The sequence below is a fragment of the Canis aureus genome, chromosome 19 (genome assembly GCF_053574225.1).
Source record: "Canis aureus isolate CA01 chromosome 19, VMU_Caureus_v.1.0, whole genome shotgun sequence".
Classification (NCBI taxonomy): Eukaryota; Metazoa; Chordata; class Mammalia; order Carnivora; family Canidae; genus Canis; species Canis aureus.
Window position 1 is genome coordinate 55,117,501 of NC_135629.1, and position 15,352 is coordinate 55,132,852.

The 15,352-nt window shown below is 53.2% G+C and overlaps 1 protein-coding gene and 1 long non-coding RNA gene across 6 annotated transcripts in view; one reads left to right on the forward strand and one right to left on the reverse strand.

The window, feature by feature from the left end:
• Window positions 1–10,325, reverse strand: part of LOC144290749 (long-chain-fatty-acid--CoA ligase ACSBG2-like) — a 20,859-nt gene extending 10,534 nt beyond the window's left edge. Inside the window, exons 1-5 of one of the 4 annotated variants that reach the window (XM_077860298.1) lie at window positions 10,194–10,325; window positions 9,481–9,570; window positions 8,157–8,380; window positions 4,207–4,295; window positions 3,564–3,684 (exon numbers count right to left, since the gene is read on the reverse strand). In XM_077860298.1, the coding sequence (XP_077716424.1) occupies window positions 3,564–3,684; window positions 4,207–4,295; window positions 8,157–8,380; window positions 9,481–9,517 (471 nt within the window). In that variant the 5' untranslated portion in view covers window positions 9,518–9,570; window positions 10,194–10,325. Of the gene's footprint in view, window positions 1–3,563; window positions 3,685–4,206; window positions 4,296–8,156; window positions 8,381–9,453; window positions 9,571–10,180 lie in introns of all 4 variants that reach the window. The other 3 variants (XM_077860296.1, XM_077860299.1, XM_077860297.1) reach the window with 3 other exon arrangements.
• LOC144290750 (uncharacterized) overlaps window positions 8,284–15,352 on the forward strand; it is a 54,238-nt gene continuing 47,169 nt past the window's right edge. Inside the window, exon 1 of one of the 2 annotated variants that reach the window (XR_013358296.1) lies at window positions 8,284–8,418. This is a non-coding gene — a long non-coding RNA (uncharacterized LOC144290750). Of the gene's footprint in view, window positions 8,419–8,582; window positions 9,316–15,352 lie in introns of those variants that run through there. The other variant, XR_013358295.1, reaches the window with a different exon arrangement.

The window sequence follows — 15,352 nt, forward strand, 5'->3', positions numbered from 1 at the left end:
CGGTGGGGGGGGGGGGGGGGGGGGCGGGTCTTGGGGTCTCTGCTCAGAATCTGGTAATCCCAGAATCAAAGTGTGCGAAGGCTGGGTTCCTCCTGGAGGCTCGGCGGCAGGATCGTTCATCTGGGAACTGGCGCCTTTAGGTTGTTGGAAGAATTCAGTTCCCTGTAGGTACAGGCCTGCGGTCCGCCTGTCTCCTTGCTGGCTGGCTCTGGGGCCCTCCTCAGCTTCTGGGGCCACCATACTCCCTGGTTTCTCGTCCCTTCCTTCATTTTCAAAGCCTAAGCGGGGGTGGGGGTGGGGGTGAGGGGTTGGAGTTCCTCTCTGGCTCTGAATCCCTCTGCTTTCTTCAGCCTTATATTTCCTGTCTCCAGCCAGAGAAAATTCTGTGCTTTGAAGGGCTCTCGTGATTATAGGGGAGCCACCCAGATAATCCAGGATCATCTCCGGGCTGAAGGGCCTTAATCTTAATCCCATCAGCGAAATCCCTTTGGCCACAGGAGGTGCCAGGATCACAGGTTCCGGGGGATTAGGGTGTGGACATCTTTGGTGCGGATCACACAGCGCCAGCAGGATGGACTTCCTGAGAGAGGGGACTCAGGAATGGAGCCAGACTTCGGGTCCGAGCAGGTGAGAGGAGGAAGTTGCTGCCACCCAAGATGGGAAACACGGAGGAAAAAGCAGATTTTGGGGGGAAAGATCGGGAGTTTAGGTCCGGACAGGCATCCCGGTGTGATTCCTGGGAAAGCCGGGGATAAAGACGTAGGGAAGCACCAGCAGGTAGGTATCACCTGGGGAAGCAAAGGTACAGGACACGAAGAGCAGCGGTCTGCCTGCCTGGGCCTGGCTCTCTGGTTCCGGTTCGGACAAGGGAGGAGGACACGAAGGAGCAGCCGGCGAGGAGAGCCGGGCAGTAGGAGTGTCATTATTTTCATCACCTGCTGGTCCCCTTGGGCATCTGAGTTTGCAACCCCACGTCATCAGGGGCTCCCCTTCCAGGTGGACAATGACCCAGGCCACATAAACCCTGTACAGACCTTGTCTTGGGTTTATTTACTTATTTATTTAATAAACATTAAAAATTTTATTTTTAATAAAATGGATGGCTCAGTGGTTTAGTGCCTGCCTTTGGCCCATGGTGCGATCCTGGAGTCCTGGGATCGAGTCCCGCATCGGGCTCCCTGCATGGAGCCTGATTCTCCCTCTGCCTGTGTCTCTGCCTCTCTCTCTCTCTCTCTCTCTCTCTATCTGTCTGTCTATCATGAACAAATAAATAAATAAATCTTTAAAAAAAATAAAAAATTTTGATTGCTGAAAAAAATACGTAAAAAAATACATAACCTTACCATCTCAACCATTTTTAAGCATACAGTTTGTAGTGTTAAGTAGATTTGCACTACTGTGAAACAGATCTCCAGAACCTTCTGTCTCCCCACACGGAGACCCCGTCCCCAGGAAGCACTGACCTCCCGCCCCCTGCCCCACCTCTGGCTCCCACCACCTCCTCTCTGTCTCTGTGGACGGGCCTCCTCTGGGGACCTCCTGGGAGTGGGGTCCTGCAGGAGGCGTCCTTCTGGGTCTGGGTCCCCTCCCTGAGCCCGGTGCCCTCGGGGTCCATCCACGCGGGGGCAGATGTCGGGGCCCCTTCCTTTCTAGGGCTGAACAATATCCCAGCGTGTGGATGGCCCACATTGTGTTGATCCGTTCATCCATCCACGGACATCTGGGTTATTTCCACATTTTGAGTACTGTGAACACTGCTGCTGTGAACTTGAGTGTACCAAGATATCTTCGAGATCTTTCCTTCACTTCTTTCTGGTAAGTGTCCAGAAGATTGCTGGTAGCTGTAAAGTTTTGAGGCATCTCCACGCTGCATTCTGTGGTGGCTGCACCATCTTATGATCTCACCCACGGAGGCTGGGATTTATTGAGGAATAATTGGCATGCAGTAAAAGTCACCTTCTTAGCTGTATAGTTTCAGGAGTCTTGACAAACATGGCAGTGTGACCGTCACCTAAATCAAGATCTGGGACAGTTACATCACCCCATAGCGTTTCCTCAGGCTCCTTCGTGGTCCGTTTCCTCCTTTCAACCTGGCAACTCCTGATGTAGACTTCTGTCCCCTAGCTTTGCCTTTGCTGGGGCTTCGCATATATGAAATCACACAGGGTGGCCTCCCCCCGGTGTCCACCATTCAGCACATTTCAGATGCAGCCGCGTGATTACAGCCCCGTCACTGCTATTGTTTGGTGGGACGGATGGACCACTCTTTGTTCATCCAAATCATAGAAAAACAACTGGATCTTGTTTAACATCCCAGTGGGTGTTTCGTGGTGGCCCCGTCTTTGCCTACATGCCTCTGTCCACTTGTCATGGGTCCTCTTAGGGTCCCCATTTCACAGGGTTCAGCTCAGGCTGCAGGACGGGCAGGGACTGGCACAGAAGTGTCAGCTGTAGGACCATTACTGGTTCCCTATGGCATAGAGTTATAGGTGGTATGTGGGAGGGAGGAGAAGACGTTTAGCCTCCTTCGGGGCGGCCGAACGTGGGTGGGCATAACCCTGATGTCCACCTCCTCTGGGTGCCCCGTATGCCCATGGATCTCTCCCCATCCCTCCTAGGAGCAAAGATCAAATCGGAATGACAATCCCATTGATGATCCTTTTGACAATAGTGTTAGCGTTGAACACCGACGCTGAGAGGCTCTGTCCTAGCCCGTTTCAGGTTTACTTAGTTCATCCTTGGAACCAAAGCCATTAGGCAGGTCCTATGACCATTCCCATTTTACAGGTGAGGAAACCGAGGCACCAGGAAGCCAAACACCTCGTCCTAGGACCCAGCGTTAGTGGAGGTGGCCTTTGAGCCATGGAGCCCACACACCCAGAACCACCTCACTTGGATCAGCCCTGGACCCAAGGAAATTCAGGATCTGTTGTACAATTCCATTAAGATGAAACACCCAGAGCAGGCAAATGCACATTGACAGAACGTGGGTCGGTGGTTGCCAGGGGCCAGAGCTGGGGGAATGAACAGTTCCCACTAATGGGCACAGGGCTTCCTTTTCAGGTGATGGAATGTTCTGGAACCAGACAGAGGTCATGGTTGCACAACACTAGGAATGCACTCAACGCCACTGAGCGATACGCTAAAAAGCCCTACGATGGTAAATTGTATATTATGTGCAGTTTACCACAATATTTTTTTTAAGTGGGAAGAGAGGATCACCTTGCAGTGGGCACATCTAAGCCCCAGTTTGGGGTGTGTTGGGGGTCAGCTCTGGAGCCAGCACTGGGCGGGCTCTGACTCCCTCAGGCGCGAACACCTGCCACGGCCAGCAGTGCGAGGGCCATTTGGCAGGAACAGCACATGCCTGGCACCTCGTTGGGGCCCCAGACCCATCCATCCACGGAGCCCACGGTTCCCAGCTTGTGGGTACCAGTGGGATGGATGGTGGGCGCACTGCTCATTGGACCCCTTTTCTTTACTAGGCAGGGGCTGTGCCTTTGCCTAACTGTGCCCTCCCCCAGGCGAGCCCCCTGGCGCCCACAGGCCCCAGAGTCACTAACCTGGATGACTTTCTGCAGCTGTCTGTCATTATCCACCACAAAGATGTCTATCTCCGAGCTTTCGGCGATGACCTGGCAGGCCTTTGGGGAGTTGGTGGACAAGATGCCAACAGAGAAGCCTCTGGAAGCAGAACCCAAGAGGTGAGGACCCACTGGTGGATTGCAAGGCTGCCCAGAGGCTGGTTTTACCAAAGGAGAGACAGTCTCTGAGGCAGGGCACAGAGTGTGGAGGACATGCCCTGGCACCCACGGCACGCCTTGCTCGAAGGTGGGACTCGGGGACAGCTTGGGCATGGGGCCTGCCCTCTAGGGGCTCCCCTATGGTCTGGGCAAGTCGGGGAGGGCTCAATGCTGGAGAACCCTGGGGAGTGGAGAAGGCTTTTTGGAGGAGGGCTCAGGGCAGCCGGCTTCGCAGGATGTGTGTGAGCTCGACGGGTAGAGAATGTCAGGAAGGCTGGTGGGCGCCCAGGGCTGAGCCCTTGACAAATCCCATGGAGCCCAGACCGAGCAGGAGCCCTCGTCTGCTCCCGAACTGGGGGCTCTTCCGTGAGGCCCCTATGGATTCAAGATAGAGGATGAGGCTTTGCTGGGTGGGAGGCTGCCCGACCCCCTGTACCCCAGGGAGACACCAGGTCCCTCTTACCCTGCCATGATGGCACCGATGCTGGCGATGACCCACTCCTGTGAGTTTAGCCCCATGATCCCCACGCTGTGGAAGCGCTCCAGGCCCAGCTGGGGAAGGAAGCCCTCGTGAGGCATGGGCAGGCTCCCCCGCCACTTGCCCCTACCTGCTTGGGAGCCTCAGAACCTTGGGCCCCCTTTTCTCTGTTGGCCATTTGTGCTTCTGTTGGCTGGTGAAATAGCCCATCCGTCCCCATTACAGGCTACCACAGAGTCACCCAGAGCTGTGGTTCTCAACAGGGATGATCCCGCCTCCCCATATGACTTTGGGCAACATCTGGAGGCATTCTGGGGGAAGGGAGCGGTGCTGACATCGAGTGGGGGGGGCACGAGGCATGCTGAGAAGCATCCTCTAAGGTACATACAGCACAGACCCCTCCGAAAGAATGATCCAGCCCCAAATGTCGGTAATACAGGGATCGCAGAACCTTGAGGAAATACAAACAAAATGCACCCACGCCCCAATATTTTTTTTTAATTTGACAAAATCAGGGCAGCGGTAGGTCTATATTTTCATAAACTGCCATGGTCATAAAACCACACATCCTATTTTCCCAGCCTTTAAATATTTCTCTATGGTATCAAATGTAACACCTCTATGATACTGTGTAATATAGAAATGTCATAATTTAGGGGTGCCTGGGTGGCTCAGTTGGTGAAGCGTCTGCCTTCAGCGCGGGTCATGATCTCAGGGTCCGGGGATTGAGCCCCAGATTGGGGGGGGGGGGCTTCTGCTCAGTGGGGAGTCTGCTTCTTTCCCTGCCCCTCTCTCATTCTGTCTCTTAAATAAATAAATAAAATCTTTAAAAAAATATCATGATCTAGTGACATTCCGTCCCTTACTGGTTGATACTTAGGTAAGATCCTTTTTCCTCTTCACTTTTATTAGATAAAATGCTGGGGTGAACATCTGCATAGTTCAAGCCCTGGATACCCACGTGATTATTTGTGCTGACGTTGGATTGACTTAAAAATTCAAGAGGGTGAACCATTCATCCATTTCGGCAGAACCAGGGGATTCCCCAGGTGGGCCCTTCCTGCCCACTGCAGACTCCTGCGTACAGCTGCCACTCTTGGTGTCCTTGTCTAAAGAGGGCATCACAGGGACGCCTGGATGGCTCAGCGGTTGAGCGTCTGCCTTCGGCTCAGGGCATGATCCCAGGGTTCTGGGATCGAGTCCCACATAGGGTTCCCTGCAGGGAGCCTGCTTCTCCCTCTGCCTGTGTCTCTTGCCTCTCTCTCTCTCTTGAATAAATAAATAAAATATTTTAAAAAATAGGACATCACAAACTCAACATGGTCCAAACAGAATTACTAAAGTTGCCCACTCCCCTCTGCCGACCCTGCCTTCCGCAGTCTCAGTTAACAGCAGGGGCCAGAAATCTGGATAATCCTCAGCACCTTTCTTTCTCCCAGATACCCAGACCATCAAAAAATGATGTTGGCTCTGCCTTCAGAATGTGACCACTTCTCATCCCCTCCCCTGAGGCCGTACATATCCAAGACATCTTCATCTCAACCTCAACTGGTCTCTCTTTTTGCGCCCATTCTGTTCTCTCTGCAGCAGCCAGAAGGTGCCTGTGAGCACCCAACTCCCGGCACACCCCTCTGCTCACAGCCGGCCATGGCTCCCATCTCACTCCTCGCAAAAGCTCCATAGGCCCAGCAAGACCTGTTCTCAGTACTCCCTGCCCTCCCCACCTCCCTCTCTCCCCCTCACTCACTCTACTTCAGCCACATGGGCCTCTTTGCCATTCAGCCAACACACCAGCCACAGTCCTGCCCCAGGACCTTTGTGCATTTGTCCCCACTGCTTGCAACACATACCCCCAAATAGTTAGATGCCCCCTCCTGCCTCCCAGTTATTTAAGTCTTTGTTGAACTATCACTCTCAGAGAGGTTCTGACTGGCCACCCCATGGTAAGATTTCAACCCTGCCTCAGCTCATCTACCCCTTTCCCTGTCTACTTCCTTCATACTTGTTCGTTACATTAACTGGACAAGTCCCTAGAGGTCTCATATCCCCATTTCCTAATCTGATAAATGGGCAGTCATTCATTGAAGACATACCCAAGGGGCTGGTGCTGCTCTGGATTTTGGGGGCTTGCACTGCATGAGGTGTCTGGCCCCTCGCCCTCATGAACTAACCAACTAAACAAACACGTTATACAACCATGTTACCATGTGGCTATGAGAGCTGGGCAGAAAATTGTTGAAGGGGCTATGATAGCATGGCGGGGGGTGGTGGTGAGTTTGAGGACCCAGGGTGATCGGGGTGACCTCACTCAAATGATGAGACTTTGAGGGGCCCCTGGGTGGCTCAGTCGGTTGAGCATCCAACTTGTGAAGTTAGCTCAACCACAAGGTCATAATATCAGGGTCTTGAGATTGAGTCCAGGGTCAGGCCCTGTGCTCAGTGGGGAGTCTGCTTGAGATCCTCTCTCCCTCTGCCCCCCTTAACCCAATCAATAAACAAATCTTAAAAAAAAAAAAAAGATGAGACATTGGGGAAGAGACACATTACCAACAACAGCCAGAAGAATATAGCTAAAGCTGATGTCACACTCAGGGTGAGCCAGGGGCTGTTTGATATGTGTAAACTCCCTGAATTCTCCTAACAAACCCTTGTGCTAGGTGTTTTTATATTTTATTTTATATATTTGTACATAAAATGCTAATAGAAAACGTTTGGTACCAAATCTAATAAAAATAAAATATAAAATGGACATGTCCATATGTAACTTTTTTATTTTGAATATCATATATGTATAAAATTCCCATTTTACAGATGGGGAAACTGAAGCGTGGTGAGGATGAGTAATTTTTAAAAAAATGGAAGTACAGCTAACACATAATGTTCCACGAGCGTCATGCACACAACGCAGTATTTCCCCAAGTCTGTACGTGATGTTATGCTCACAAATGTAGCCTAAGTAATTTTCTAGCACAAAAATCACGGGCATTTAGAGACAGCCCACGGTGAGGGAGGTTAAGCGATGCAAGCAGGGATGCGCAGGTGAGGGCGGAGCCAGAGGAAAGGATGCAGGTACAGTTCAGGCCTCCCCGGTGGGAGGGGCGCAGGAGGAGAGGCGTGTCGGTGGGAGGGGCGCAGGAGGAGGGGCGTGTCGGTGGGAGGGGCGCAGGAGGAGGGGCGTGTCGGTGGGAGGGGCGCAGGAGGAGGGGCGTGTCGGTGGGAGGGGCGCAGGAGGAGGAGCGGGTCGGTGGGAGGGGCGCAGGAGGAGGAGGGGCGTGTCGGTGGGAGGGGCGCAGGAGGAGAAGGGGCGGGTTGGCGGGAGGGGCGCAGGAGGAGGGGCGTGTCGGTGGGAGGGGCGCAGGAGGAGAGGCGTGTCGGTGGGAGGGGCGCAGGAGGAGGAGGGGCGTGTCGGTGGGAGGGGCGCAGGAGGAGGGGCGGGTCGGTGGGAGGGGCGCAGGAGGAGGGGCGTGTCGGTGGGAGGGGCGCAGGAGGAGGAGCGGGTCGGTGGGAGGGGCGCAGGAGGAGGAGGGGCGTGTCGGTGGGAGGGGCGCAGGAGGAGAAGGGGCGGGTTGGCGGGAGGGGCGCAGGAGGAGGAGGGGCGTGTCGGTGGGAGGGGCGCAGGAGGAGGAGCGCAGGAGGAGGGGCGGGCCGGTGGGAGGGGCGCAGGAGGAGGAGGGGCGTGTCGGTGGGAGGGGCGCAGGAGGAGGAGCGCAGGAGGAGGGGCGGGCCGGTGGGAGGGGCGCAGGAGGAGGGGCGTGTCGGTGGGAGGGGCGCAGGAGGAGGAGGGGCGGGTCGGTGGGAGGGGCGCAGGAGGAGGAGGGGCGTGTGCTGAGAGGGGCGAGCCGCGAGTGGCGCGCAGGCGCGGTGGCGCAGGCGTGGCAGTGCGCAGGCGCAGAGGGGCGGCGGCGCGCGGCCCGCAGCCGGAGCGCACGTGGTACCTTGAGGAAGGCCTTGGCCGCGCGCCGGCACTCCTCGTAGTACTCGACGTAGGTGAGCAGGTGCCAGCCGTTCCTGTGCTTGGAGCCCAGCGCGATGCAGTTGGCGTACTTGATGGCCGTGTTCATGACCATGTCGTGCACGGTGACGGGCGGCTGGCTGGTGAAGGCGTCCTCCTGCCGCAGGGCCACCTCGCCGTCGCGCTTGGACGTCCAGTAGCGGAAGCCTGTGGGCAGGCGGGGTTCGGGGGCGGTGAGACCCCAGGTGGCTGACGGCGGGGGCGGGGCTGGGGCTCGGATGGGGGGAGCGGGTGCAGAAAGTGGGGGACGGTGCGGGGTGGGGTGAGGAGGAGACAGGCATGGCGGACAGAGGAAGACAGAGACGCACGGGAGGCCGCAGGTGGACAGACTGACCCCGCAGCCCGGAGGGCGGAGGGACGGTGGACAGACAGACGCTGCAGCCAGGAGGGTGCAGGAACGGTGTACAGACAGACGCCCGGCCCTGAGGGTGGAGGGACGGTGGACAGACACCCGGCCCCAAGGGTGGAGGGACAGTGGACAGACAGACGCCCAGCCCCGAGGGTGGAGGGACAGTGGACAGACAGATGCCCGGCCCCGAGGGTGGAGGGACGGTGGACAGACAGACGCCCAGCCCCGAGGGTGGAGGGACAGTGGACAGACAGATGCCCGGCCCCGAGGGTGGAGGGACAGTGGACAGACAGACGCCCAGCCCTGAGGGTGGAGGGACAGTGGACAGACAGATGCCCCAGCCCCGAGGGTGGAGGGACGGTGGACAGACAGACGCCCAGCCCTGAGGGTGGAGGGACAGTGGACAGACAGATGCCCCAGCCCCGAGGGTGGAGGGATGGTGGACAGACAGACGCCCGGCCCTGAGGGTGGAGGGACAGTGGACAGACAGATGCCCCAGCCCGAGGGTGGAGGGATGGTGGACAGACAGACGCCCGGCCCTGAGGGTGGAGGGACAGTGGACAGATAGACGCCCGGCCCCGAGGGTGGAGGGACAGTGGACAGATAGACGCCCGGCCCCGAGGGTGGAGGTCAGCAGCAGCCCCACGAGCAAGCTGGCAGCTGGGCAACAGGCCCGAGGCCCCTCCGTGGACCCCCCAAGGACCAAGCACCTCTGAGCCCCGCGCCCACCTCGGTAAGCCCCCACCTGTCTCCCAGCCGCCGGCCAGCCGCCCCCAGCACCCCGAGCCCACCTCAGGGACCCCGGGGCTGGCCCAGCCTCCTTGGCATCCCTGCCTGGGAGGCCACCCCCAGGGCCCGCGGAGCCCCCCACCTCGGGCTTTCATTTCTGGTCGGTGACCTGTGTCTGTTGGACTCCGCGTCTTGCGTGAGGTCATGGTGTGCGGAGTCCTCGGCCTCTCGTCTTACTGCCTGCGGGGCATCTGGCCTCCTGGGACGGAACAGCCAGCCATTCAGGAAAACACAGTTGCGTCCCGTGAAGGGCTGGGAGTGTCCAGCTGTGGGGGGGCCTGGGGGGCCCACCTAGTCAGGGGGCGGTCAGGGAAGGCTGCTTTGACCAGTGGGGTGGGAGGTGACGAGGCAGGGGAGGGAGGAACATCCGAGGGAGCAATGCCTGGAGGCCATTGGGGCTGGAGTGTAAAGAAAAGCGGGGGGATCCCCGCGTGGCGCAGCAGTTTAGCGCCTGCCTTTGGCCCAGGGCGCGATCCTGGAGACCCGGGATCGAATCCCACGTCGGCTCCTGGTGCATGGAGCCTGCTTCTCCCTCTGCCTGTGTCTCTGCCTATGTCTCTGCCTCTCTCTCTGTGTGTGGGACTACCATAAATAAATAAAAATTAAAAAAAAAAAAAAAGCGGGGGCCGTAGAAGGAAACGAAGCCGGACAGGCGCTGAGGGTGGGGTCAGCTCGGGGTCTTGCTGGCCGTGTTAGTAACAAATTGCTTTCCGGTACCTTGTGTTCACCCCCACCCAGTGTGTGCAGACCGGATCACCCCAGGCGGGAGCTGAAGCGTCTCACGCCCCCAGCCCCTGCCTTCCACCCACCACACATTTTCACCCATCTCTGTCGTCAGGAAGGCAGTGCCCACTTCTATCTCCCACTTCTTTTTATCAGCTTTGGTCACCGCCCCCCTGCTCTTAGGGGGACAACAGTCTCTAGCCTGGATGTCCAGAATGTTCCTGCCTATGGCCGGCCTCTGTGACTTCACTATGGATTCCATAGCCTGGAGCCATGATGGTGACCTGGCCAGTTGCTGCTCAGCAGAGGCCCGTCTTAGGGGATGGTGGCGGGGGTGGGATCTGCACACACAGCCAGTGGTTCTTCCCCAGGGAGGAACCGGCAGCAAAGTCTTGGGTTTGAGTGTGACACCTGGAGGGACTTAGTAGCCCCTGTCCAGCACTTAGCTTCGGGTGACAAAGTTCACAGGCGGACCAGAAAGAGAGCAGTGAGGTGCAGGCAGCACCGTGGAAGGCATGAGGCCTAGGCACGTCACAGAGGCCAGGGAAGCCCAGTGTTTGAAAGAGCCAGTTAAGGTCGGCAGACCCCGAGGCTCCCAGCAGGTCGAGAAGGGCTTTGAGCCGCTGTGCCCGGGAGTCCAGGGGTTCGGGAGTTCATCCGTCCATGAGGCACAGTCTCGAGCTAGAATAGACTCCCAGATGTGCATACAGCTGCATTTCACAGATGTTGGATGCTGTTGAGGTCGAAAAACTAAAAGGTCATTTAAAGGCCTCTGTGTGTGTCGGAGTGGGGGGCGGGCCCTGGTGGCTCAGTCAGTTAAGCATCTGCCTTCGGCTTGGGTCCTGATCCCCGGATCCTGGGATGGAGCCCCACATTGGGCTCCCTGCTCAGCGGGCAGTCTGCTTCTCCCTCTCCCTCTGCCCCTGCCCCTGTTCTCTCTTTGTAATAAGTAAAATCTTTAAAAAAAAAAAAAAAGGCCTCTTTGGTTCCTCAAAAAATCAAATCAAACGTAGAATTACCATATGACCCAGCAATCCCATTTCTGGGGAGATATCCAAGGGAATTGAAAGTAGGGACTAGAAGAGATTTTGAACACTCACATTCTCAACAGTGTGACTCGTAATAGTTAAAAAGAACCCACTGTCCATTGATGGATGAAGGATAAACCAAACATGGTGCATCCATGCAGTGGAATATGATTCAGCCTTGAAAAAGGAAGGCCGTGCCACCACCTGCTACAACGTTGACAAACCTTGGGGACGTTGTGCTCAGGGCCATAAGCCAGACGCAAAAGCCCTACAGTTGTGAAGCCATCACCGTAATCACCCCGAAAAGTTCCCTTGTGCCTGTGTGGGCTGGACCACGCTCCTCATCCCAGCCTCGGGCAACTACTGATCTGCTCCCTGGCTCTGTAGTTCTGCCTTTATTAGGGGCGCCTGGGGGGCTCCGTCCATTAAGAGTCTGCTTGGGTCGTGATTCCGGAGTCCTGGGATCCCGCTTCTCCCTCTCCCTCTGCTCCTCCCTCCTGATTATCCTTACTCTTTCTCAGATATATAAAATCTTTTTTAAATGTGTAGTCTTTTGTGTCTGGCTTCTTCCACTTAGCATAAGTTCACCTACGTGCTGCAGTTCATGCATTTTTATGGTTGAGGAGCATTCTGTTACTTGGAAATACTGTGTTTTGTCCATTGATTCGTTGGTTGGTGGACATTTGGGTTTTCTCCTAGCGTTTGGTGATTGTGGGTAGAGCTGCTGTGAACATTCGTGTACAAGTTCTTGTGTCGTTTCTCTTTGGGGTATACCTAGGAGCTGAATTGCCGGGTCGTATAGTAACTCCGTGTGTAACATTTTAAGAGACTTCTAAACTGCTTTCCCAAAGTGGCTGTGCTGTTCTGCATTCCCTCCAGTGAGGGATACGGGTTCCAGCTTCTCCAGATCCTCGCTGACACTTGGTATTTCCAGATTTTAAATGTTTAGCCATCCTGGTGGGGGTGAAAGTTCTATCTCGTTGTAGTTTTGGTTTGCATTTCCCTGAGGATTAGTGACACGAGTCATCTTTTCACATGCTTAGTGGCCGTTTGTCTGTCTTTAGAAACATGTTCAATCAAGTCCTTTGCCCATTTAAAAATTTAGCCATTTGTCTATTGTTGAGTTGTAAGGGTTCTTTACATATTCTGGTTGCAAGTTCTTTAGCAGATACATGATTCTTAAATACTTTTGTCTTTTCAGTTTCAAAGTTGACGTTTACTTGACAGTATCTTTTGAAGGGCAAGAGTTTTTAATTCTGGTGAAGTCCAGGTGTGTCATTTCTTGTCTTAACAGTGTGTGCTTTGGTATCATGTCTAAGACATCTTTTCCTAATCCAAGGGCACAAAGATATTCTCCTTCTTTCCCCTGAAAGTTCTGTAGTTTTGGCTTTTATGTTTAGGTGTATGATGCACTTTGAGTTAGCTTTTATGTGTAGCATGCGGTGAGGGCTGGTATTCTCTCGTTTTGTTTTTGGAATATTATTCCAGCATTATTTATTGAAAAGACTGCCCTTTCCCCCACTGAACCACCGTGGCACCTTTATCAAAAATTAGTTGACCATAAATAATGCCATTTCATTTCTGGACTCTCTGTCTCATTGATCTTCTACCATGCTGTCTTGGTCAATAGCTTTATGGTGAGTTTTACAACGAAAGTCCTGCATCTTTGTTCTTTTATTAAAGGCAAGGATCTGGGGATCCCTGGGTGACTCAGCGGTTTGGCGCCTGCCTTTGGCCCAGGGTGCGATCCTGGAGACCCGGGATGGAGTCCCACGTCAGGCTCCCGGCTTGGAGTCTGTTTCTCCCTCTGCCTGTGTCTCTGCCTCTCTCTCTTTCTATCATAAATGAATAAATAAATCTTAAATAAGTAAGTAAGTAAGTAAATAAATAAATAAATAAATAAATAAAGGCAAGGATCTGGTGGACGGCAGGACAGGAAGAGTAAGTCATCATGGGAGACACAAGGACTAGGAACGGGCAGGCTCTTCATGACAGCATGGGAGGGCTCGAGAAAAATGACAGGCTCTGAGTTCAAATTGTTATCTTGAATATGTTCAGAGAACCAGTTCTATGGATGTTTTGTGATTTTTTTTCTTAAAGATTTTATTTATTTATTTACAAGAGAGATACAGAGAGAGGCATAGACATAGGCAGAGGGAAAAGCAGGCTCCCTGTGGGGAGCCCAATGTGGAACTCGATCCTGGGACTCTGGGAACACAACCTGAGCCAAAGGCGGATGCTCAACCACTGAGCCAGCCAGGCGCCCCTGTTTTGTGATTTCATACCTCTTCCAGCTGTAGGTTGCTGAATTATAATGTGATGTGAATTCACAGCCTCGCCAGACCTTTGTATGGAAGTTAGGGCATGGGCAGCCCTGGTGGCCCAGTGGTTTGGCACCGCCTTCGGCCTGGGGTGTGATCCTGGAAACCCGGGATCGAGTCCCGCATCAGGCTCCCTGCATGGAGCCTGCTTCTCTCCCTCTCCCTCTGCCTGTGTCTCTGCCTCTCTCTCTCTGTCTGTTATGAATAAATAAATAATTTTTTAAAAAAAGATAGGACATTGTTTGAGTTAACGGTACCCCAAGAATGGAAATATTGGAATGGTGTAATTTGGACTGTATGACTTTGAGTGCCTTGAACTTTTATTTATTTTTCAAATTTTTATTTAAATTCTAGTTAGTTCACATGTGGTGTCATATTGGTTTCAGGAGTCAAATTTAATAATTTATCACTTACATATAACACACAGGGCACATCGCGTCATGTGCCCCCCCCCCTTAATGCCCGTCACCCATTTAGCCCATCTCCACCCAACTCCCCTTCAGCAGCTCTCAGTTTGTTCTCTATCATTAAGAGTCTCTTAGAGTTTGCCACTCTCTCTTCTCTTTTCTTCCCCTTCCGACACGTTCATCTGTTTCTTAAATTCCACATATGGGTGAAATCATATGGCATTTGTCTTTCTCTGACTTTTTCACTTAGCATAATCCACTCTAGCTCCATCCATGTCCTTGCAAATGACAAGACTTTATTCTTCTTGATGGCTGAGTAATATTCTGTCGTGTGTCTCTCTCTATATATAGACACACCACATCTTCATCCATTTATCTGTCAATGGACACTTGAGCTCTTTGCATAGTTTGGCAATTGTGGACCTTGCTGCTGTGAACTTTGGGGTGCACATGCCCCTTTGAATCACTATGTTTGTATCCTTTGGATAAATACCAAGTAGTGTAGTAGCTTTTTAACTCTTTTTAACTTTTTAACTGTTCTCCAGAGTGGCTGCACCAGTTTGCATTCCTACCAACAGTATAAGAACGATCCCCTTCCTTTGAATCCTCACCAATATCTCTTTTTTCCTGAGTTACTTGTCTTAGCCATTCTGACAGGTATGAGGGGATACCTCATTGTGGTTTTGATTTATATTTCTCTGATGCCGAGTGATTGGAGCATCTTTTCATGTGTCTGTTGGCCATTTATATGTCTTCTTTGGGGAAATGTCTGTTCATGTCTTCTGCCCATTTCTTAACTGGATGATTTGTTTTTGGGGTATTGAGTGTGATAAGTTCTTCATAGATTTTGGACACTAGCCCTTTATCCAGTATGTCATTTGCAAATATCTTTTCCCATTCTGGTTGCCTTTTAGTATTGTTGATTGCTTCCTTTGCTGTGCAGAAGCTTTTTATCTTCACAAAGTCCCAATAGTTCAATTTTGCCTTTGTTTCCTTTGCCTCTAGAGACACATCTAGCAAGAAGATGCTCTGGCTGAGGTTAAAGAGGTTGCTGCCTGTCTTCTCCTCTAAGATTTTGATGGTTTTCTGTCTCACATTTAGGTATTTCATCCATTTTGAATTTATTTTTGTGTCTGGTGTAAGAAAATTGTCCAATTTCACTCTTCTGCATGTGGCTGTCCAGTTTTCCTAGCACAATGTGTTGAAGAGACTGTCTTTTTTTCTTTTTTTTTAAAGATTTTTATTTATTCATGATAGATGAGAGAGAGAGAGAGAGAGAGGCAGAGACACAGGCAGAGGGAGAAGCAGGCTCCATGCAGGGAGCCCGACGTGGGACTGGGTCCCGGGATTCCAGGATCGTGCCCTGGACCAAAGGCAGGCACCACACCGCTGAGCCACCCAGGGATCCCCGAGACTGTCTTTTTTCCCATTGGATATTCTTTCCTGCTTTGTTGAAGATTAATTCACCATCTAGTTGTTGTCTAGTTGTTGTCCTTTGTTTA